The sequence below is a fragment of the Artemia sp. Qi Xiang Cuo genome, chromosome 11 (genome assembly GCF_049724085.1).
Source record: "Artemia sp. Qi Xiang Cuo chromosome 11, ASM4972408v1, whole genome shotgun sequence".
Lineage (NCBI taxonomy): Eukaryota > Metazoa > Arthropoda > Branchiopoda > Anostraca > Artemiidae > Artemia > Artemia sp. Qi Xiang Cuo.
This window is the reverse complement of record NC_142804.1, coordinates 35,918,358-35,943,064: the sequence shown is the minus strand read 5'-3', so window position 1 is coordinate 35,943,064 and position 24,707 is coordinate 35,918,358. Positions and strand designations below refer to the sequence as shown.

The following is a 24,707-nucleotide window of genomic DNA, read 5'->3' as shown; positions in this document are numbered from 1 at the left end:
CAATTGAACAGAGTGGGGGTGATGCCATTGACAATTCTGTGTCACTCCCCACCATTCTGGTTAGTGATACCGCTAGTAGTAATAACGATATAACAACATCACAAGTATCCCCACTTCCAGATTTTTTCTTTCCAACTCTGCCTTGCACCATACAAAGGTCTACAGCGCCAAATTCGGTGAACCGTTTAACTCTTTGATGTCAGGGGATATAATAACAGATCCCTTGGACATTACCCATTTATATGTTAATAAGATTCGAGCCCTTCTTGAAAAACAGATGGGGATGCGGGGTGGAAGGGAGAGTTTAAAAGCATCAATAGCACTAAAAATATTTTTTTTATGAAAATGTGAGCGAGCTGTATTTGAAATACTTGCACACAGAGATGTTGGCAATTCGCCCGCATTTATCAAATTATGAGGAGTTTTTTTTAGATTGGTTAAATAGCATCAAAAATACATGGGATAATTACAACGAGGGGGGTAGTGGATCGGTGGTTTTATTTATTGAAGTTATAAACGTTAATATTTGTAGATTAAAAAAAGATTTATTTTAAGAGGTGGGCATGGGGAGAGGGCAATTGAATTAAAATATTATTCAGATTTAGAGGGATGTAGGGGGATACAAAGAATCTGTTTCGATACGAGGCTACAGTGTTTCAAGTATGCATTTTTAATTGCCGCATACAGACCTCTGCGCGATAATGCATCTAAGAAAAAGTTGGATGAAATGGCAGTTAATGGTAGGGAGGGTTCAAAGTTCCCCATACTAGATTTTAATTGTTTAAATGGTCAATTTCCCGTGACATTAAAAGGAATAGATATTTTCGAGCGGGCTAATGCACATTTAAAGATTGGTGTCACGATGTTGCAGTATGAAACAGAATTTGAGGAGGGTCACCATTCCGATAAGAAGGGCGTATTTTTTCCAGTGAGGGCTCCTTCAATTAAATCAGTGGAATACTGGGTGTGGCTTCTATACACGCCACCCACAGAGCCTGATTCAATTGGACATTTTAATCCAATTACCTATATTAGTAGGGTTCTAAGTGAGGGTAAAAAGGGGAAAGGTGTATGTTATTACTGTCCGACATGCCTCTCAAGATTTCGCTGTGATTTAAAGTTGAAGAATCACATGAAACACTGTAAACGTCATGGATACCAGGCTGTGGAAACGGAAAGCGGAGATAGAGCGATTTTACGTTTTAAGAATTTCCAAAACACGTTCCTAATGAGCAGTAAGATCGCTTTTTGACTGTGATGCCCGACTCACAGACGTGTACAATTCGTCAAAGCCAAATCGTGTTAAAATATATGAAGCCATAGGTGTCTCTTACGCTCATGCGCAACGAGATTCCAATAATACCTTGCAAGTGCTGATTGTAGTTGAGATGTTGGGCGGCGAAGACTGCATGCGCTCGGCATTGGTCAGTCTAATCAAAATTGCGAACGGTGCAATTTCGCGCCTTCGTTACACAAACTATCCTATGCTCCTATCACCAGATGACAGATTGGCCATTAAAAATCGTAAAATATGTTGGGTTTGCAAGGGGGAATTTGATGATGGTGTTGGGAATGGGGGGAGGAGGAAGGTGATCGACCACGATCATTTGTGGTAGGAAATTACATCAGGGGGGGGAGTGACTTGAGAGAAGTTGCACGTTAGTCGTGCAATTTAAACGTAAGTTAGTAATATGTTATGCCTGTTTTTATACACAATTCCAATTATGACTTAAGGTTTGTTTTACCGGCGTTGGCCCGCATTGCCAAGGCTGGAATTGTAGATAACGCATGGATAGATGGTTCTTTTTCATATAGTATCATACCCAAATCATCTGCTGCTATCATACCCAAATTACTGCTGCTAGAATTCATGTGAAAAATAGTTGACAAGGGTAACACATGCCAGAATAAAATCCGTTTTTTAGACTCTTTCAGCTTCTTCCCCAAATCCTTGCGTCAATTGATTCAGGTACAGAAAAGTGACAATTTTGATAGCTTCCCCCTCCTTAAACAGCACTTCCCCGATGATGAAATGTATGATTTATTAACGTGTAAGGTCATATATGCGTATCATTATTACAACTCTGCCTCGAGGCTAGATGAGGTGTCATTACTGCCCATTGAAGCTTTTTACAATTCTCCTACTGAGAGTAAGTGGGCCACTAGCGACTACGAATTTGCTAAGAGGGCTTGGGCAAAGGGTGGATGTAAAAATGGGTGGGATTATTGTAAACTATACTTGGCCAGTGACGTACTCACTCTTCTGGACATTGTGTGCAAGAATACGGATAAAATCTATGGGGAATTTGGGTTGGATTTAGGTTATTATTTTTTCACTCCTCATCAGGTGATGGACTTGATACTTAAAATCAGCAAAGAAGAAATAGGTCTGATCACCGATATGGATCAGCATCTGTTTGTAGAGAGATCAATGAGGGTTGGGTATGTTTTTCACGGGGAACGTAACATGAAAACTGATCCGACCGGAAAGCACACCGATGAAAATTCGGACGCAGTTTTTTTGGATATGAATTCTCTTTACCCATCGGCAATGTCTCACTACTCTTTGCCGTGTGGCAATTATAACTGGCTTAACAATCATTGTGCTTCGAATTTCCCCGACATTGTTGGCGTTGAGGAAAATGGGGCACAGGGATGGTTTTTTTTTAAATTGACGGTGAAATACCCATAGAAATCCATGACTCAGTAAAAGACTTGGAATTTTCCGTGCATAAATAGATCTGTGGGTAGGGACTCTCTGAGCCCCTACAATTTATCTTTAGTAGAGGATGGGAGTATGCACTGGGTACCTTCAAAACAAAACTAATTGCCGATCTCAACCCGAAACAGAATATCGTTGTTCATCACGTTCTATTGTAATGGATGTCGTCCAATGGTTTCAAAGTCACAAAGATTCCTAGAGCCCTCCAATTTGATCAAAAGCCTTACATGAAAACTTTGTTGACACCTTTGTCAGTAAGCGTTCACAAGCGAAAACAAAAGTTGAAAAAGAAGTCTATAAACTCATTTTGAACTCAGCTTCCGGTGGAAATGTGCGAAAGCGTACGAAACAGAAGTCGCTGTGAAATTGTAACCAATCCCAAAGATTGTGTTCGAATCATTGCAGATCCAAACTTCACATCGTTCACAGTCATAGAATCTAATATGGTGCTCCTACATTGCAAAAAAAAGAAACATTATTTTAAATAAAAACATTGCAGGCGGAAGTGCAATAGCTGAAACATCTAAAAAACTCATGTTGTCATTTTATTATAATGTATGCAAGGTACAGTGGCCGATTGAGGGACAAGTTCAAGTGTATCATGGGGACACTGATTCATTCCTGTTAAAAGTGAAAACTTAAAATTTGTTGAATGATTTTGAAAATGGCGAGTACCTTAGCTCACGAATTGAGTACACTAACTAGAATGAAGCCCTCTATCTAGAGCTAGTGAAAAGCCAAGCCCAAAGTCAATTGTTAACGCTAAAATATGAAACAGGAAATAATCTGACATCCAGTGGTGTGTTTCCTGGGCCGAAGGTATACTGTATGGAAACGGACAACAAGGATATCAAACAAGTTTGCAAGGGGGTACCTACACACTTTGTAAAAAATAATTTCGACATGAGTGTGTATAGAAACCGTGCGGAACGTAGTTTAGTCCCAAGAGTGAAAGTCATGGCGATTCGTTCTATACAATTCAAAAACTAAACATTTATAGTTTAGAAAAACGCCATATCAGCCATATTAAACAAAGCCAATGCATTCGAGGATGGTGTGGAGGTACTGCCACACGATAACTATTTAATCTTAGATCGTTTTGATTGTTTATAGTACAGAAAGCAACTCGGTCTACAAAAATTAACTTAAATTCTTTAAAAAGGTACAAATTGCGTTGGAGGGTTTTTTGGGTGATGGGTGTTTTTAAATTCTTTTTTCTCTTTTTTATAGCACAAACAATTTTCAATGTGTGTGTGTGTGTGTGTTTGTGTGTGTGTGTGTGTGTGTGTGTGTGTGTGTGTGTGTGTGTGTGTGTGCAAGGCAGAGCAATTTCCTCACAAATTCCACTATTTAATGCCCTCGCCCCGGCCCGCCCCAGCTAGCCCCGCGGTGCTACCCGGCCTGCGGCGCTTCTCGTTCGCCGCAGCGGCCACCCTAAGCCTTCGGACACCGCAGCGGCCACCCCCCCCCGGGGGGGACCCCATTTCAAATTTAAAATGTTGTAAATAAAAGCGTGATATTATTATTTTAAGTGTATATATTCTAATAAATGTTGTATTTTCTTATAAATAAAAAAAGTGTATTTATTAAAGTGTTTTTTTTTCTAGTGCTTATGTAAATGTTGTATTTTTTATTATAAATAAATTAAAAAAAAGTGTATTTTTTCACGTTTAATTTTTTTCATGTTCAATGTAGTATTTATAAAGTGCTTTTACTTTTATGCATATAATAATAGAAAATATTATTCTTTATTCTTCTTCTTCTCATTATTATTGAACGAACTAGTAGGGAAATTATTTAGTCATTAGACAACTATAATCTACAGTTAGTTGTAGGTGAACTGTTGAAGGGAACATGTATCAATTTAAAACATTATTCAGATCGTTTCTGTGTGGGCCATCAATGTCAGACAAAACAACACTCTTAACTAAAATAATTAAAAATTGCGATAAAATATTTGTGGAAAAGCCGAAAAAAATCTACTATTGTTACAGTATTTGGCAGGAGTCATGCGATAAAATAAAAGCAATTGGCATATTGGGTTGGGTGCAGATACAATTCATACTGGGACTTGATGTTTTCAGCATTATCGAACCAAACTCTCGGCTGATTATTGACGATCTGGCTGAATCTATTGAACAATGGTCCCAAGAAATGCTGCAATTGTTCACTGTTCGCTCTCATCATGAACAGATTTCCGTTACTCTGGTTCTACACAATCTCTTTCATCAGAGCAAATGTATGCGAACACTTGCATTGAACTGCACCTACTATATCATCTACAGAGTTGTTCGTGATTCTAGCTCGCAAAAAACTCTCAATAAACAAATATACCCCGGCGCCCCTAAATTTCTGCTCTCAGCGTACAATCAGGCAACTAATAAACTCTACGTCTATATCCTATTGGATCTTAATCAAAATACACCTAAGGATTTACTGGTAGTCACATATATTTTCCATAATGAAATTACAGTATATCTTCCCATAAGCAGTAAAAAAGGCTATTAGTTGCCATCATGAGACTGAGGAAACTACATGAAAATATACCTTTAGCTTCAATTGTAAGCACTTCAAAACACCCACTTAGGAAAGCCATACTCAAACATGGTATTGACAATGATTTCATTAATCTCATATCTGAACTTTGTTTAAATTTAACTTAGGACAATGTTCAACTGCCAGACGTAGTTAAGCAACAGGCAAAGCAACATCGTTCCTTTGTACGTACCTTGGCATCTAAAAAGAAAGGAAAGAATTTTAAAAGGAAAGGTCTTCTTCAGGGGGGTGGTAGCTTTTTCACACTTTTACTGCCAATAATTGCAGGACTTGTAAACAGTTTTATCTAGAGAGAGAATGGCAAAACCCTGTAATTTGACTCACTCTCTCACCCGTGGAACACTTTGAGGACAATCTGAGTAAATTCATTAACAACGAGAATATTGAGGATGGTAAAAAACTGCTTTTACTTCAAGATCCACTTCGCCGAGTGGACAAACATAAGCCCTATCGTGTGAAGACCAGTGGTATTGATCACAAAAAAGAATCATCTCCTCAGGATTATGCTGCTGCTGCTGCTGCTGCTGGAACTCAATTAAAGAAGGAGGAATTGGATTCAATTGTGTTGAAAATTGGAAATCTTAGGCCCCACTAATATCGTTAAAAAATAACACGACTTCTAACATATCTCAAGGAAAGTGGTCAAGATCATATTCAAACTTATAGTAATGGGAAAGGAATTCTAAGTCATGGCAAGAGCTAAAATCTAGATGATTTAATCTCTTATAGGGTTAATAATTGTAAAGGACTATTATAGTTTGACGCTCATCTATACAACTTTCTAAATACATCAAACTTCCCCAAAAGCCTTATTAGCAATAGACAAATTCTAAAAAAATTAAATGAACATGCACCAACAACACCATTAAAATATGAACATGAAGAAGAAGAAGAAGACTTTAAATCAATCTTCGAAAATACTAGCACACCTAGTGGAAAATTGACAATGGTGGTGAGTAGCAGGAGCAGCACACCATTGATAGCTAGACAAAAGCGAAAACGTATCAAGTTAATGTCACCATCACTCCTATTGCCAACAACTAGAATACAAAAGGGTAGTGGGCGTTACACTACGTGTTTACGTTCAAAATGGTTGAAGTTCTGAAAGGTGTTTATGAAAATATTGGTGAAGTGGGGAGTTTAAGTTCCCCCAACACTCTTTCCAAATACACTGGTGTTCACACTAAAAGTGTACAAGACTATCTACAAAATAAATCAAGTTACACTGTATAGAAATCATAGACTTCGTGCTAATCATTATCGAAAAACTAAAGCCTTTTTCCCATTGCACATAATGCAAGCAGATCTCCTAACTCTAGATGAGATTCAAAGACGTCACAATACACCGTACAAGTAAAATCTACTTGCACTTCGTGTTTGTAGTCGTTATGCATATGCAATTCCATTGCGGTCAAAGAGAGGCAATGAAGTTGCTCAGGCTATAGAAAGTAATCTCGAACAGGATTCATATAAAAAAATTCAAACAGATCGCGGTAGTGAATTTGTTAATCCCCATGTTCCAAAATTACTAGTGAAATATAATACACTGCTCTATCATAGTCATAGTCCTATAAAGGTTGCATTGGCCGAACGATTGATAAGAACTATTTGACTTTTAATTTCAAGATATTGTACATTGAAAAATACATCTGCTTTTATTCATGATTTAGATAAATCATGTTGATTTATAATCAACGACCTCATCGATCATTGTCCAACTCAACCCCAAAGGAAGTTTATCATTCTGATCATGATACAATTGACACCTTTCTTAAGAAATATTCCAATGAAACGATTGTCAATAAAAAAAATTTAGTGTTGGTGATACTGTTCGAATTAATAGAAAAACTGATGTGTTTGAAAAGAGGAATTACTTGTGGTCCACTGAACTTTTTAAAGTAGCGAAAATCCTAAACTTCATACCCATAGCTTATTGTTTGTGCGATACAAAATATAAAAAAATTATTCTTATCTTTTATGAATATGACCTACACCAGATAAAAAATAATGATGAAATCTAACAAGTTGACAACATATTAGACACGTGCTTACAAGGGTAAAAGAAACTTAATTTTATTATAGCTCAGATTTACCTCTGATCTTGGTACTTGGATCGGTTATCAAGACACTGAATGTGCCCTACGATTTCAATAAAGCATTTATGTCGAACGTTGTCGATCATCCTTGCAATGCTTTGAATAAGAATAGTGATTTTTGGACGAAACTCTCCCCCGCCATCAAATTCGATAACGGAAAGCATGAAGTGGCTTTTGTCAATTGTATTCTCAAAAATACCTATGACATCCTGAGAAAGTATCGTTTGTATGATATAAACGTTATACCATTCGAGTGGTCGCTCTTTGTCGAGTATGAATGGGTTGAAGCACTTAAATCAAGCGAATATTCACATGTCAAATTGAAATATATTGAATATGATGATATGAGAGATTTGTTTCGTACAATCAAAAGAAAAATATCATATCGTAGGAATGGTATATTCCATCTTAATTATTCAATGGAACACGATAAGATTGACAATACCTCACCTGTTGAAACTGAAATAATTATTCTCAATGATAATCTGAGACGTTCTTGGCTTTAAACAGAATATGATCAATGGGAAAAACGCTGGCACCGTTTACGGGATGGATCAAGTTATTTTTGCTGATTATCCACCTGGTTTCGCCTCGGACTCTTGCATATTTCTCTATGCATCTTTTTTGGAAACATCAAGGGTTGGTTATTCAAATTTCCCCCTCCTACGTGTTCTTGAACGAAAAACAACTCACGAACTTGTTCATCACTATAATATAAAGCATATTCAGTATGTTCCTGTTAACACTTCGTATTTGGAACTCTGTCAGTTAACACTAAGAAGTGAATTGGGTGATCCTCTAGCAATAACAAAAGGTTAAGCAGTGATTACATGTCATTTTCGACCTATTGTCGGCGACACCAGCACCACCGAAAATGAACAATAAAAGAATTACATTTGTCTGTCCCGATATCGATTGCTATGTTAGTGCTCTGAGTCCACGTCAAATAGGCAATGGATTCGACTACTACAAGGGGCGTACTACAATGTCTGGCTGAGGTCTTGGTAGCTGGTTTGCTAGGCTATTTCGTTTTGCACTACCCCTTGCCATAAAATATCTTGTACCTGCTGCATCAAATTTTGCTGCCTCAACACTACAGGACTGGGGGACAGGTAAGAATTTCAAGGAGAGTGTTAATGAAAATATTAGATCTTCAGCAAGAGCCGTTGGTGAGGAATTAAAATCTCAGCAAAATGGGAAGGGATTGAAAAGTGTCATTCACTCAATGAAGCGTCATTTACTCATCAGTCTCTACCCAGGCGGGAAGCAAAGAAGAACAACAAGGACTTTGAGAAAAAAAACAACGAAGACCAATAAGAAGAAGAAGAAATAAAAAAGGTTGATGATCAAAGAAGGATTTCTTCTCTTAAGATGACTTATCTCACCCATAAGGAATCACAGCCATCAATCGGTTCCTCATTGAATCTGTTCAATGCTGAAAATGTTGATGTCAGTGTCAAGTATGGCTACTATGAACAATTTCACTCCCAACAACCCCTCTCGGAAAATATACACGTTCAAATATTTTCCAATGAAGACTATTTCATTGATTTGTCATCAACATTTATTGATTTAAATGTTGCGGTGAAGAAAAAGTCAGATACAACTCCAACTGTTGCTGATGGTCTCTCCTACGAAAACTGTATTCTACACAACCTGTTCAAACAACTTAATGTAATTATTAATGGAATATTGGTGAGTACTAGCAATAATTTATCCAACTATGCAAGCTCCATACAATTTATGATGATGACACCAAAGGCATATAAGGAGTTGAGAGGACAGTCGTTGGGCTATGAATATCAATCAGGTGTTGATACTGACGGTGATTTGACTACTGCAGTGACCCAGGAGTATCATTTAGTTGGAAAATTAAATCATGAGATATTAAACATAACCCAATGGCTACCCCCGAATGTCAAGATTGACATAAAGTTGCAACAGGCCCCATCGAATTTCATTTTGAGAAAAACACTTGCTGTAGCACCCGATACCAACGTCATTATCACATTGGTAATTCTCCACGTTCGAAAACAACAATTTATGAGTTCTGTTTCATAGGCAGTGGAAAACCTAAGAGCCAATGGTAACAATATTACACTTCATGTCTCCCATATGATCATCAATCAAAGTCACATTGCCACTGGCTCTCGTAGTTATACCAATTCATCATTTATTAATGGGGATATCCCGTCAAAACTGGCTTTGGCCTTTGTGAAGAGTGGCAGTGCCATTGGATCCTGGACTGAACTGCCCCATTATTTTAATTTTTTTCGGTCTATCTAGTCTTGTGTGTAACTTAAGTGATATTCCTCTTTACACTCAATCATTTGACAAAAAATCCTATAGAACTCTGTATGAGTTAACCATGCAATCCCTAGATCATGACTCCCAACTATTTTAAAATGGAATAACCGATTCAATGTTTTTAAAAAATCATGGTGTAATTGTTTTGGACCTGTCGGGGACCCAGGATGTGAGCATAGTACGAACAGAGAATGTACGTTTGGAGTGTATATTTGCCGATGCTTTGACTGAGAGTATCACGCTAATATCATTGAGTCAATTTGAAATCTATTGGGAAATCACACCCGACGGCAGTGTTCTACTAGACCTAGCACCATGAACACAAACCAAATAATCAATGTATTCAATATGGATCCATACATGTCTCAGTGCAAGTCCTATTGCATACCATCGGACTTCATTGAAAAAATTCCGAGTGTTAACAATACCCTAATCATTGTTAATAGCAGTCCATCGACTTTGAAGACAGGCCATTGGCTATGCATCTTTCAAACAGCGAAGAATATTGAATTTTTTAATTCCCTTGGCCTGTCGTATAAATTCTACACTCCATACATCAGCAACTTTATTGAAAGCAGTGGGGAAACCATTATTCAAAATCAACGAAAAGTACAGGATTTAACGACTAAGACATGTGGCTTTCATGCACTACTCTTTTTCATGTTCAGATGTCGTGGCTACACCTACAAGCAGTTTCTCGACATTTATGTTGACTTTCTTCGATTGAACGACTTCCTAGTGGAAAAAATACTTAGAAGCGGGCTTAATATTGATATTAGTGCCCTACGAATAAAATGTTCTAAAAATGTATGTGAAATTGTTTATTAATAAATGAAAAATGTATGTACATGATAAAAACGACTTCTCTACTCTTTAGATTTCATCTTCTACTAGGTATAGGTATTTGTCGAGAACAACTAATGCAGGTAGATTATCTGAATTTACAGTATACTGATCCTTATGTGCTGCAATGTCAGGGTCGCATTTTCTATAATAGAGTGTAACTTCACTCTTGTCATATCTCTTTGTATAGTCAACGATAATATTCTCATTCATTCTGTAGAATTTACATGTTTCAATTTGCTTATTTGAAGCAATATCACAAACAGTGTCCTCAAGTGGCGAATCACATTCTGTCACAGCCAAATAAAAATCAGTAGGCTTATCATCATAATACCCATTGTCTTCACAACGATGACGTAGAAACCAAATTCTTTTGTTGTTCCAACAGTTGTATAGATGACCCGGCTCCTCCTCCCAGAACAATCTAAAACCACGACGATACCAATCTCGTAGCAATAAACTTAAATCACGCTTAGGATTCTTTCCAATCATACCAGGATATTTATTCTCCCACTGTTTACATTTATCATAGTGGCAATTCGAGCATAGGTGCCCTCTAGGATGAGAGTCACACACCTCTTCAAGACAGGAATTACAACATTTAATTTTTACAGCATATCCTTTATGCAATTTGCACGGGTTGCATAATGTGAAATTTTCATCATACTCATCAATCATTGTGCAATTCTCACATGATGGCCAGTTGCTCAGTTTGTAGATGAAGAGCGGGTATGTATAGAACATGTTTTTATGTGTTGACACTCTCACTATTATAACGAAACTGAGCTACCAAGAACAACAACTTGAGTGCGATAGATAGAAGTGAGTAAATCATCCTTGAACACCATCTTTTTCATGAGAAAAAAAGTCCTAAATTTCTAAACTAATGTTTAAAAGCATATTCACAATATCATTCTGCCGTGTCGTGATCAATATATCAATAAATTGTGTAAATGCATTTTGACCACAACGTAAAAGCTTCATGCAATAGTCTAATGATGGAGAATCAGTTTTCATTATATCGACAAGCATTCCATGAGAAAATATCTTCCTTTGAATAGACAGCTCTAGAAAATTATCATCTAGAATCAAACGTTTTTCCATAAACACTAGATTCCCCATGATTCACTTTTTCTCAAATCTATCCATTTGTTAGAGTCCTAACACCCTCACAATCAACTTCAAACTAATCAGAATTTTTGTTTTCTACTCTAAAATTATACGCTAGTCTACTATAGAAAGAAAAATATCTTTGATTTAGAAACAGTTCTATTGAACATAATTATAATAACGAGAATAACCTATTCAACTTCTTTTCATCAATATATTTCACTAGTGCATATATTGCCACCCGAAGTCTATTTAAATGCACAATGTTCAGTTTCGTAGCAAAGCATAATTGCTCTTCTATTTTAAATTTGCTTAATGATATCATATATCTAGCATACATATCATCCCATTCAAGGCATAGTCTACAGCCTCCTGTTATTTCCACAGCCATGTTTGGTACTCGTATATCTTTGCTACCGGCTCCACCATCAACCTCCAATAGTGTAAATGCTCCACTCATTTTCTCTACTAATATCGTCTCAAATAAACTATTCTCTCTGAATTCAATTCTCTTACTAATATGAATTGCAATGAAAATCACTCCTTTTATTCGAATCCAATTACTAATCAAGTTATCATATATGGTGCAACGGCCGCTCTCTCTGATTGGCCCTAAAAAATAGGTGCTGCCTAAAAAACCAGTCTGGTTGCGTCATATAATCTCAATTATACTCTCAAAACGTGTGTGTTCACTTTATAGATATATAATATAAAAGGATTGATCACTTTTTGCAACGTGCACGTCAAACTGCACTGTATATTCTTGTGTAATTCTATGTATGTTTGATATATATTACTACGATACTACTGATAAATACGACGAAAAACTTAAGGTGTTATCAATGCTTTTCTGTAACATGAGATAATTAACGCAAGAACATAAAACTTTCTATGTCGTTTGAAAATAATCTAATGTAAAACCGCTCTTATGTCACACTGTGCCACTCCCCAATCGAAAGCATTGAAAAATAGCCCTGTTCATTGCTGTTTATTGATTCAAAGTGCAGTAGATTTTGCATCTACTATCTAAATTGCCGGGGTTTACAACCATAAATGCATAAAATTTGGATATTAAGACTCCAGTTTTATGTCCTGACATTCAGAAAAAAAAAATATATGTACAGACCTCATAAGGGTGACGGGTTAACGGGCAAGGAGTTCAACAATTAAATGAGGAAGTTGTAAGATAAAAAATGAAGATTAAATAATCACATTTTAAACGCAGTGTTATTCAGTTTCAAATTCAGTTATATTGACCGTTTCTTTATCATTTTCTGGTCATTACCTTGATATTTGTTCGGGTTCAAGCTATTTTGAGGGAAAGAAAAAAAAATTAGGTCTTTTGAAGAACTAGGCTACGGCTTTAATTAGTCTCTTTTACAAGGCTATTTATTATTTTATTTTTCAAAAAGTGTGCTATCGTGAGTTAAAAAAAGGTACAAAATAATCTACTCATGATTCATGATGTTTTTTTAGTTTTTTTAATATTGATTTAATTAAACTATCTTTTGTGCCTTTAAAATATAAATATGAATGTTTTTACTTTTATAACTTTAATAAATCAAATACTATTAACATTTTGATTACTAAATATCAGTATATGTATATTAAACTGACAATGCACATACATTTGTATTTTTTCAGTAAAGTGCAAATTATGTTCGGACCTTGAGAAGGCATAGGGCTTTTGGGCCAACTTATGTTAATTTCTGCTCGTTTTGAGTTTGACTCCGTTATTTATTGTAATTTCTCTTCGTTTTGGGTTTCATTTATTTCTCGATGTTGATTTGTGGTAGTTTCACGCTTGATAGATTATTTGATTTTATTTTTGCTCATTTTTGTTTAATGGATTTCTTTACTTTTCTTTGAAAAACTTATTTTTTGGGAAAAGTTTTTTTAATTAATATATAAAAATGGTCTTTATTCATATTAAAATCATGACCATAAGCAGACACTTGTCTCTGTAAAGTCAAATACTGCATTCTTTACTGTTTTTATTTATCTTTAAGCAGTTAAGTATATATATATATATATATATATATATATATATATATATATATATATATATATATATATATATATATATATATATATATATATATATATATATATATATATATATATATATTATATATATATATATATATATATATATATATATATATATATATATATATATATATATATATATATATATATATATATATATATATATATATATATATATATATATATATATATATATACTTAACTTTAATTTTTAAAATAAAAGTCAATCAAATACTTTGTATTTGAAAAATATAAAAATTACAATACAAAGTTGCTAAAAGTAGATTAATCAATTTGGCATCTAAACGGCTCAATTAACAAATTAACTACTTTTCTAGTGTACAAAATCCTGTGGTGGAGGTACTCAAACAAGGTCATTTTCATGTCATGATGAAAGAGGCAAAAAAATTAAGGATTTCTACTGTAATGAGACCTCTTTGGATATAACGCGGCATTGCTCCACAAAAGCATGCCCGGAATGGAAATTTGGCAAATGGAGCTCTGTAAGTTTTTTAAAAATAATATGCAATGCCCATGTGCTGCTTTTGCAAAATTTTAAAGCATCGATGCCTGATTATCAAAATGGCTATTTATTCCATCAAAAAGAAACATACAAATCTGCAGAAGGAAGGCAAACTGAAGTATTATTTTATTGTTATTGTCTAAGTGTATCAACACTGAATAAAACCTCATTTTTCAAAAAAAAAATGCTGGTAGGAAAAAAGAAAAAAAATGAATCCAATTTTTCACTACCTTGTTGAAAGAGCTTGGTTAGCTGTGCACCCATTTTCTCAAAATATACCATATTTTTACCTATCCTTACTCATAATTCTACAACATTCTAGTGCTAAGTTTGGGCCATTCTACCTTATGTACACATCCCAACCCACAGTAAGTGGAAATATGAGTCTGTATGAAAATTTAAACACTTAAATACCCATTAAATCGGTGACTATAAAGGTAAGACAAAATCAGCAAATGACCTTATACAATATAAAACAAATGCCAAAACAACATAATGCAATTCTTAATTTTAATACGATTTGCTTGCACTGGTTAGTCAGCTGTCTAGCTAACGACAATTTTACGGAAGAACGTTAGAATATAAGTGCCTAACTCACTGGCGGATCCAGGGTGCCAGGGAGCCCTCTTGGATCTTTCTGTTCTGTTTATCACTCTTTTTTTTAATAGATTTGTTAATTGTGGTCTATTGTTTTGACCCTTGTCCTATTAGCCCTGTTCCCCCAAGATTGTTCTTATTGGCAACCTTGGCACATTAAGCCCTTCCAAGACTTAGCTGTAGATCTGCTTCTCGCCTGATTAAATGCGTATTACCAAAGGCTGATTTTTTTCCCTGCATTTGTTTTAAGTCTGATTCAGTTGACCATCCACAAGAGTGATCTAGTGGCAGTTCAGCTAGCTTAAAAGTTCCACCCGAAAAACATCAACCTGAATATGAACTTTAACCTAACAAGGATAACTGTTAGAAACAACTCTACTAAATTTAAAAGGCCGCTCTCAGTCACGCGGCCCTTTGGTAATAAGGTATCGATGTTATTAATAGCTATGTTGAAAAGAAATTCCTTTAAATTCTGGCACTCATGAAGATTTCCTAAAGCTCGCTCTAAAGAGAAGAAGAGAGATTACTGTGTTTTATTTTTGGTTAATAAAATGTGCTTTAATCTTTAGGTTTGATCTTTGATTTATTTTTGTAACCATCATTATCCCTTATTTCTGGAGAAAAACCAGCTCTGTCGTTTTAAAACAAGGGTAAATAATGCTTAGTGGGGACTTTGGATTCTGGAAAGATAAATAACCGTGGCGTTTTAAAATGTGTTTTGTTCTTTTGTGCGAAAGCTGGTAAAATGGGCAAAAAGTTTTGTGTCACCGTATCTATTAAAAGTAATCCCTCTGTTTCTCTGTGCTTGTTCTGTCGATCCTGCTAGTTATTATATTTCTCAACATTGGACGTGATCGTCTCTTACTAGGTTTCTAGCTACCGCAGCAACCCGGATGATCAATGACTTTTGCTTTGGTTAGGCATTTATTTTTGTACTGATTTCGAAGATCAATTGATTTTCCAAATAAATAAGATTTTTGTTTTACAGTTCTACAGGATATTGAAACAATGTGTCTCAATATAGCATTTCACTTTCCTCTCCTGCTTGCATGATGAAATCGGGCATCTTGATGAAGTGCAGGAGTACCAACTTTGTATAGATTTTTAGCTAAATAAAGTCCCTAGGAAACTGTATTAAGGGACTAGACTAGAGTATAGTATTGGTATTGTGAACTTCAATTCTTTGGGACACAACCAGGTCGTGAAATAACCATAGATGTTGATTACAATGCGGATTTAACCCGGAAAATAGGTAGCCTATTACTAGGTTTCAATAGCTATGAAAATATAATAAAAGTGTCTATGTGACTAAAACAGAAACTAGAACATAGGATAGTTTTTGCAGGGTTCTCTTCTTTGGGTCAATGGATGTTAGAATGTTAAAAAATCAAAAAAACAAAAAACAAACAAATAATCAATTGAGCCGCACAAATCCCTAAACACATTTTACAATACGTATTTAACCAAGGAAATAAATGTTATTAGATTCTAACGGGTATAAATATGGTCTAAAGTGTTGAACTCTCGTGAATATTTATATGCTGCTATTCATTCTTTTACAAAAAAAAACTGTTAAAAAAGAAATTGGAAAAAAGATATATGACCACAATATACTTAAAAGGGTTTTATTCCCCTAATTAATCTAAAATCCCCTGCCTAGCTATTTTATCTAAGAAGAATCATAGGAAGTGCAATAACACTGCCTAATTAAGAGCGAAGTGGGCTCTATACATTATTTTTTTCACCAAGATCACAAGACCCTTCGTATGGAATTTCTTAGACAACTGATTTGATTGAGACTTAATGGTTCTAGTACATTTTTAAAAGTCGAAAGTTATTGGAGGGCAGGCAACCCACCACACTCTTTGTTCTCTCAAAGACTTATAATAAATATTTTAAGATTGTCATTTTGTTCAGCATAGTTGAAAGGTCCAATAGCTATGCCTCTGGGGATGACAACCTTACTCCTCCCCCCTGCAAAGTACTTTGGGCAAGGGTATTAAGTTGTGCGATTTGAAATAAAGAAAAAAATATAAAGAAATTGTTATTGGGAAAAGGTAGTATGTTGACCCTTGGTGCCAAAAAGTATAAGCCTGTATTTGAGAAAAGCTTTCAAGGAATGCTGAGTGAAGTGCTGAATTAATCAAAAGACACTATGTCCATTCAGGTTGTCAGAAAGACGCCGCTCGGTAGTGGGTTAGGGTACTAAGTTGGAAGTTTCAGGGAATGATGAATGGATGATCAATTGACCAAAAGGCAATATGTGCATGCTGTTACTACTACTCCTACTACTACTACTGCTATTAATACTACTCTTACCGTTACCACTATTATAACTACTAATTCTACTGCTAAAACTAATGGTATTGAGGCGAAAATTTCAGGGCTCGTTGGACTAAATCAGAACACACTATGTGCATACAGGTTGTCAAAAGTGCGTATCAGCAATATCTTAGGAACAGCCTATGGTATCAAGTTGAAACTTTCATGGCATGATGGGGGGGGGATGTTTCACTGACCAAAAGGCAATATGTGCCTATTACTACTACTACTATTATTATTACTGCTGTTACTACGACTACTGCAACTACTAAGGCTAATTATATAAAGGTGAAAATTTCAGGGAATTGTGAGGGGGACGTTGAACTAAGTCGAATCACACTATGTGCACGGAGGTTGTCTAAAGGATTTATGAGAGATATCTCCGGAACAACTTAGAATATTAAGTTGATACTTACATGAAATTTTTTTTTTTTGGGGGGGGGGGTAGTATTTACGGAACATTGAGGGGATGTTGAACTAAATCAAAAACACATTGTACATGCGGGTTATAAGAATCACGCATCAGTAATGTCCAAGGGACTACTTTGTGTATTGACTTCAAACTTCCAGTGTATATTGAGGGGGATGTTGAAAAAACCAAAAGGTGGACACTGCTACAACTACTGCTACCAATGCTATGACTACAGCTACGGCTACTACTACTGCTAACGTTAAGGCTATTAAAATGAAACCTTCTGGAAATGTTTACAGGGATGTTTAATTAAATCAAAACACGCTATGTGCCATTGGGTTGTCAATCAGCAAATTTCTCAGGAACGGCAGAATAATAATAATAATAATAATTTATTTTTAACCCGCTAAGGTAACAAAAGCGGAGTATAAGTAAAAGAAAAGAAAAAATACATACAAATCGACTAAATACACTAAATCACTAAATACATCACAAAATACACAATCACAAAATCACAAAACACACTAAATACACTTCACTAAATCAATGAAGGAGGCGTACAAACCCATGATGAGCTGGGAGAGCCTTCACTGTCTGGGGGAGTTTGTCAGCAAGCTCAACTAGCTTTTCAGTTAAATCTGGAAGCCCAAAAACTGAGACAAGGTTACGGTTCCGGTACCACGGAGGCAAATACAGTAGAAAACGCGAGAACCGAAAATAATAAGAACGTAATGACCGGGTATTTTTTCGCCCAAGAATGGGATAAACACCAGAAAGGAACAAAATTGAATGATCAGTAAAAACAGAATACAATTTAGCAAGGGTCTTCCTACTGTATTTCCCCCGATTGGCAACAATTTTGGAATAAGATACTTGGATCTTTTTCTTACAATTCGCCACGGCTTGTTCTCGGAGAGATTTAAGATTTTTAGCAATGTTTATACCCAACCACCGAAAAGAAGAAACACATGGGACAGAAAAAGAAGCGCAATCTAAAGGCGAGTTACAATTACTATTAAACGAAAGATATTCACATTTAGAGAAATTCAGTGATAGACCAATCTTACTAAGGTTTGTTGCAACTGTAGATACAGAAACAGAAAGACCTTTTCTAGTCCTACTAATTAGAAGTATATCATCAGCATACGCTATGTAAGAAAGATTAATCGCCTGAAAAATACAAGTGGTTGGGATAGAAGATAAAACAGAAGAAATGCAAAGTTTAAAGATAGAAGGGGAAAGGACAGCACCTTGTCTGACACCACGCCGAACCGGAATTTTAGAATCGGAAATAACCCCTTCAGCTTTTATTCGTAGAAAAGAATTTGCATACCACTAACGAAGGAGAGAAACCAGAGAAAGATTAATGCCATGACTAAAAAGGGAAAACAGAGCTTGTGAGTGGACGACGCTGTCAAAAGCCTTGGAAAGGTCCAAGGCGCAAAGATGGAGTTCATATCCCTTTTTAGTCGCATCGATAAGAAGATTAATTAGAACTCGATGGGCTTGCTGGCACCCTACCCCAGACGAAAATCCAAGCTGATTTTCGCCAAAATGTGCACTCGATATGGACGGAAGAAGAACATATTCAAAAACTTTACTGAGATTGCATGACACAGTTATTGGCCGATACGACGAGCAATCGCTAGGAGGTTTCCCTCTTTTAAGAATTGATGTTACAGACCCACATAGGAAGCTATCCGGTACCGCAGACGCACACAAGCACATTTGAAAAAGCAACTGCAGGTGTTGAAAAAGAAGTGGGCAATCAACATTTAAATGGTTGGCAGAAATGCCATCACAATCGAGGAATTTGATTTCAACCTTTTTACTGCCTGCTGAACCACAGAGAGCTCAACAGACAAAATCTGAGTTTGGCTCAGCGATACGGGAAGTGCGGCAATGAGAAGTTTCGAAAAAACCGAATGGACATGATAATTCACTGAACTAAAAACTTTACTGTAATAACTATGCCATCCACCGGCACTAATCGGGCTTGTAGCAAAAGAATCATCAAGTTTTTCAGAATTAATTACCTTTTGCCAATCAGATTTACTTAACGGGAAATTCAATATTTTTGATTTAGTCGAGCGCAGGTATTTTTTATATTCTAATTTTGTCTTTTGCTTTATTTGATGAATAACCCCTTCAGACGGACGACCACAAGAAACCCAAATCCGCAACCAAAACTTTGCTTTATTTTTAATCGATTTCAATTCAGGATCCCACGACCACTCCGGTTTACGCGTGTTTCGCCTGACTCGCTCCTGTGGTACAGCGGTCAATTCAGCTGTTTTAAGGCAAGATACTAATTTTAGATAATAATCATTTAGAGTATTTTTATCATTTGAAGACTTACAACTAAGCTGTAGAAGGTGGAAAGGAACTTGAATTGTAGCAAGTAGCATAGCTAGCGTAGAAATATACAGCGATAAATTTATCTTATTCCAATTTCGACGGAAAACCCATCTTCGTCCTGCTTGTAAAGCATTACGATTAGTACAAATCGGTATTTGAAAAACAAACGAAATCGGTAGGTGATCTAAATCGCAATGATCTTCATGAACAGTTACAGTAGAAACGGGTAGGCCCGGAGAACAAACAACATGATCAATATTACTTTGACTACCGGAATGATGAAGATAAGAATATATACAAGTTTTTTCAACCAGCTTAAACTGCGGCAGCGAATCAAATATCAAATCCGAGCGAATATTCGATGACAGCAGGTCAGCGTTAAAGTCTCCAGCGATCAAAAAACGATAACCTTGATTTGAGACGGATTCCAAAAGTTTCTGTAATACACTGCAAGTCTTAGCGAATCTGTTAAGAGACTGAACCGATTTTCTGTCACAAGGCAAGTAAACATTTACGATCACTAAATCGTTAATCCGCACGGCCAAAATGTTAGGATCACTGTGAAAAAGTACAGGCGAGTAGCAAGCAACACTATTCCGGTTCAATATACAAGCAAGCCCACCCGACGGCCGTCCGAAAGTAGTTCGTGCCGCCGATACGAAAACGACGTGATTAGCACTTCTTTTTAGCAGGTTTGTATTAGCCGACGATAATAAGTGTTCTTGCAAACAGACAATGTCATAATTACATGCAAGTTCGTCAATAACATGCTCTTTTCTTCTGGTACCATTTATGTTGTACGAGACAGCTGAAAGGGACTGCATCATTTTCGGGCACTACTCGAAACGCGAGACTTGAGCACTGGACATTTCAAACTAAAGGATGTATGATCACCGTTGCAGTTCGCACATTTGGGGCTATTTTGGCAAGGCGTTTCCTTAGTGGCAGTATGATTACCGGCACAACGAGCACATTTATCAACAGGACTGTTTCTCAACAGACTTTTTCTACTAAGGGCTAAAACACACAAATATACATATATGACTCTATTCCGCCTGTTTGAATATACTTTAGGTCATCGAAATAGGTCATTTAGGTCATCTGACATTGAAGATATTAAGTTTACGCATCAACAATCATGTTGACATCTGGGGCATCTGGTACTACGGTATGTTGAGAGCTAGGTTATTCTGAGAATACTTTTAATGCCGAAGGACACTTTACACATACAAGGCTTCAAGGTTTTCGTAATATTATTTGTTACAGTGTTGTCACTGAATCAAAAAGGAAATCCATGGCTCATATTAAAGATAGGTGCAACAGCGTTGATTAGTTTTTTTTTTTTTTTTTTTTTTTTTTAAGAAGGAAAAAAACCTTCACAATGTCTCGTGCTGCTAGCAGTATTATCAAATATGAAGCGAAAGGGTGTATATAATAATTTTCATGAAAATCAACTTTTAACCTTTGACAGAATACATTTTCTCTTCACAGGGCTTAAATCCAAAAAATATGTGAATAAGCTAGAATTAGCTCGACTTAAGAAAAACCATATAGGATACCTTCGTAAATTACTGTTTTAACCACTTATGCACTTAGTATTTTATAACTTGGATTTTGGTATTTGCAATGACAAATTTATAAGAGGCTCAAGTTTGCCTTCAAATGGGGATAGCTCTGGTAATTACGGTAATGCCATTGATTTGAAATACCCTAGAAAAGCAAAAAAATGGCTCTGGTCCTACCCCAGCCTTTTAATTGGCGTTTGTTAAAATGCTAAATAGTCAGTAATTATTTTTTCAATGCCGAATTTTCTACAAATTTAAAGAAAAACAAAGATAAAACGCATTGGAGATATTCAGCAAAAACGTAGTGGCGTCAAAAATTTTTTTTAAGAAGTATTCAAATTGTATATTCGTAAGTCCCTCTGAAAGAAAGTATTCTAAAGGGAAAATGCTGAAAAGATATAAGTTTGATTACAAACATTGATGAATGGTCAGATGAGGTAATGCCACATAGGGAACTTGTATCGTGGCAAAGTCAAGAGGGATAAAAAGTACCCTTGTGAGATGTAATTTTGACTCCTATCCATTTTTTTTTCTAAATTGGGACTAAATATGTCGCTTTTGAACACAGTATGCATTAAAAATGGCTCTTTTGACTGCCACCTTTGGAATGGATAGGGCTGAACAAACCTTTTTAAATCATTCCTAAGGAAGGTGTTGTTAATGGGATTCACTGAAAAAGATACAAGGAGGACTGGGTAGATAATGACCGTCCAGACAAAGCAGTGTTACATGGAACCGTACCAGGATCGAGACCCCTTTCACTTTTTTCTAGTATGAAATAATGTGGACAGAATTGCCACCAGCTCAAAAATAAAATCCCGATTAACTTCTAACAAAATCCCGGAATCGTTATTTCGTTATTTCGTTTCATCGTTATTTGAATTTCCCACCAAATAACTGATGTCACGCTTTGCAGCCATATGGCGCGCCCAGACTATCCGATTTCTGGAAAATGGGACGGAAATCTGGAAAAATGAAAAGTCATCCAGACTAGGCAGTTTTTTCAGAAACTTGGTGTTTTTTTCAGAAGATATTTGTACAAATTTATCGGCGTTATCCTCATCAAATCTGTTTTTCTGAGTCAAAACCTATAGAAAACAAATTTAGAGCCTCAGTTAGACAATTTACCTTTTTTCTATTCAAAACCATTTTAGAATACTATTTTGATTTACCACTTATCGTGTCTAATCGTCTCCTTCTTCTGGCATTTTTTTTTCCAAAAAAACTGTCCACACTACCACTTCCGTCCCATTTTTCCATTTTCTGACCTTCTGAATCTTCCTGCCCAGAAAACGGAAAAATGGGATGGAACACCTCTCTAGATTCTCAGATTTCTGTCCTATTTTCTAGAAAATCGATAGTCCGGACGCGCTAATATTCATTGTGGCTTGGCAAGCTGTAAAAGTTTCCTTTTATCACGTCTCCACACGTCCCTTTCCCTTTTACCATACCTGCTTTTCTGTTTAGCAAAAGTGTCGCCAATCAAGAAGCGGACAGCGGAACCATCATTTGTCTTACAAAAACATCCTTTCTAAATAAGTATCCTTGCGAACAGAATAAGTATAATGCCATACGCTTTTTAATCACCTTTTCTGAGATTAACTTTTCCCGATGCATTACACGGGGCAAAATGAACTACAGTGACAAAAAAAAAAACTCTTGCTGTTTTTGTTTGAATTCGCCGCTTGTCGTTACATTGGTGTCAAATTTTCAAAAGCCAAATACCGAACGAAAAAATCATCGCCCCAGTGAACAAGCATAAACCCAGAGGGAACTAACGAAAACAGAGAATATTCGTGATATCATACAGAAAAAAATAGTAGATTATCTGCCAATATCGTTGAAAATCTCTTTTTAATGAAAGAATCCTGGTTTTTAGCAAAAATCCCGTTTTTTAGCTAAAAATCCCGGTTTTAATAACAAAAATTCCCGAAAATCCCGGACAAAAAAAATAATCCCGGACTGCAAAAAAAATCCCGGACTGCAAAAAAAATCCCGGAAAAACCGGGATTAATCCCGGACGGTGGAATCGAAATGCTGAATATTGCTACATATCAACAGCTAATAGATGACAAACAAGGTTTTGTTTTAATCATTGGGGTTAAACAATGTAATGTATTTTTGTTTTCCTCATAAGAGGATTTAGTAATCATGCGTCGCGGTTTATCTTTAGCCATAAGCGGTAGTGTAAATTGCAAAAAAAGTATATTGCAAAAAAACTTCAATATATTGCAAAAAAAAAAAATATTTTCCATGCAAATTATGTGATAAAAAGTAAGTTATTGTCTAATCCTGATTATGTTGTCGTTTCTCAAATAAATACCGTATGTAATATACCGCTGACCTCACAAAATGTTGCAGAAATGTAGTTTATAATATTATATACTATAAACCGAACAGGTCTCGGCGTCCCCCCCCGTCAATTTTCCTCCTAAAAACTCCCTCTCGCGGAAAATTCTCCCCAGAAAACTTCCTCCTATGGAAAATTTCACCCTCAGAGAGTTTCCCTCACGGAAAATTCCCACTCGTGTAAAATTCCCTGCAGAAATACCCCTACCAAAAATCCCCCTCCCATATTCTCCTGGATAATTTTGGATGTTCATTAGAAGGACAATTGAAAGTTATACTCACCTGTTTAAGTCAGAGACAAGGCTATAGCGTTGCCTAAAGTAAAGAGCCATAAGGGTTCAATGAATTAATATTAATATTTTTTTTTTCTCAGAGGCACCTCATATGGAAGGGATGGTCGTATGAACTTTAGAGGGGTCTCATTCGATTACAAATTAAGAGCTTTAGTGCCGTTTATAAGGATCAAAAGTGATTGTAGGGCAACAAGCTTCTCCCACACGGTTTTTTCCCCAAACGCATCCGATTTTGTTCAAACTAGTCCAAAGGTTAAACACCATTGCCTCCGGGCTTGACGACCCACCTTCCAGCCCCTGGGGCAAGGACTATAGTGTTTTAAAAACGTTTCTTATTCCAGTTCTACGGCCCTTGTGCTACAGTAGTAGTTTTTAGGATTTGTGATAAAAAGTTCAACTTTAGCATTCGAGGAGGGGGTAGCCCCTCTCATATGCGGAATAATTCTTGTTTGTTTTAAGTTTTAATGTTACTCCTTACTTCCAGTTTAAAAAAGTTTTTTTTTAACTTAATTTCTGGTCGTTTGTCAAATCACACCCAGGCTTCACCAAGATATGATATTGGCTACCAGTCCAATAAATCCAAGATTTGATGCTGGTAAGGCGTA

At 36.1% G+C, this 24,707-nt stretch overlaps 1 protein-coding gene across 1 annotated transcript in view; it reads left to right on the top strand.

Moving 5' to 3' along the window:
* LOC148946933 (uncharacterized) overlaps window positions 1–24,707 on the top strand; it is an 87,767-nt gene that overhangs the window by 36,695 nt on the left and 26,365 nt on the right. The window contains exon 3 of the mRNA XM_089096462.1: window positions 14,022–14,186. Within this exon, the coding sequence (XP_088952588.1) occupies window positions 14,022–14,186 (165 nt within the window). The remainder of the gene's footprint in view (window positions 1–14,021; window positions 14,187–24,707) is intronic.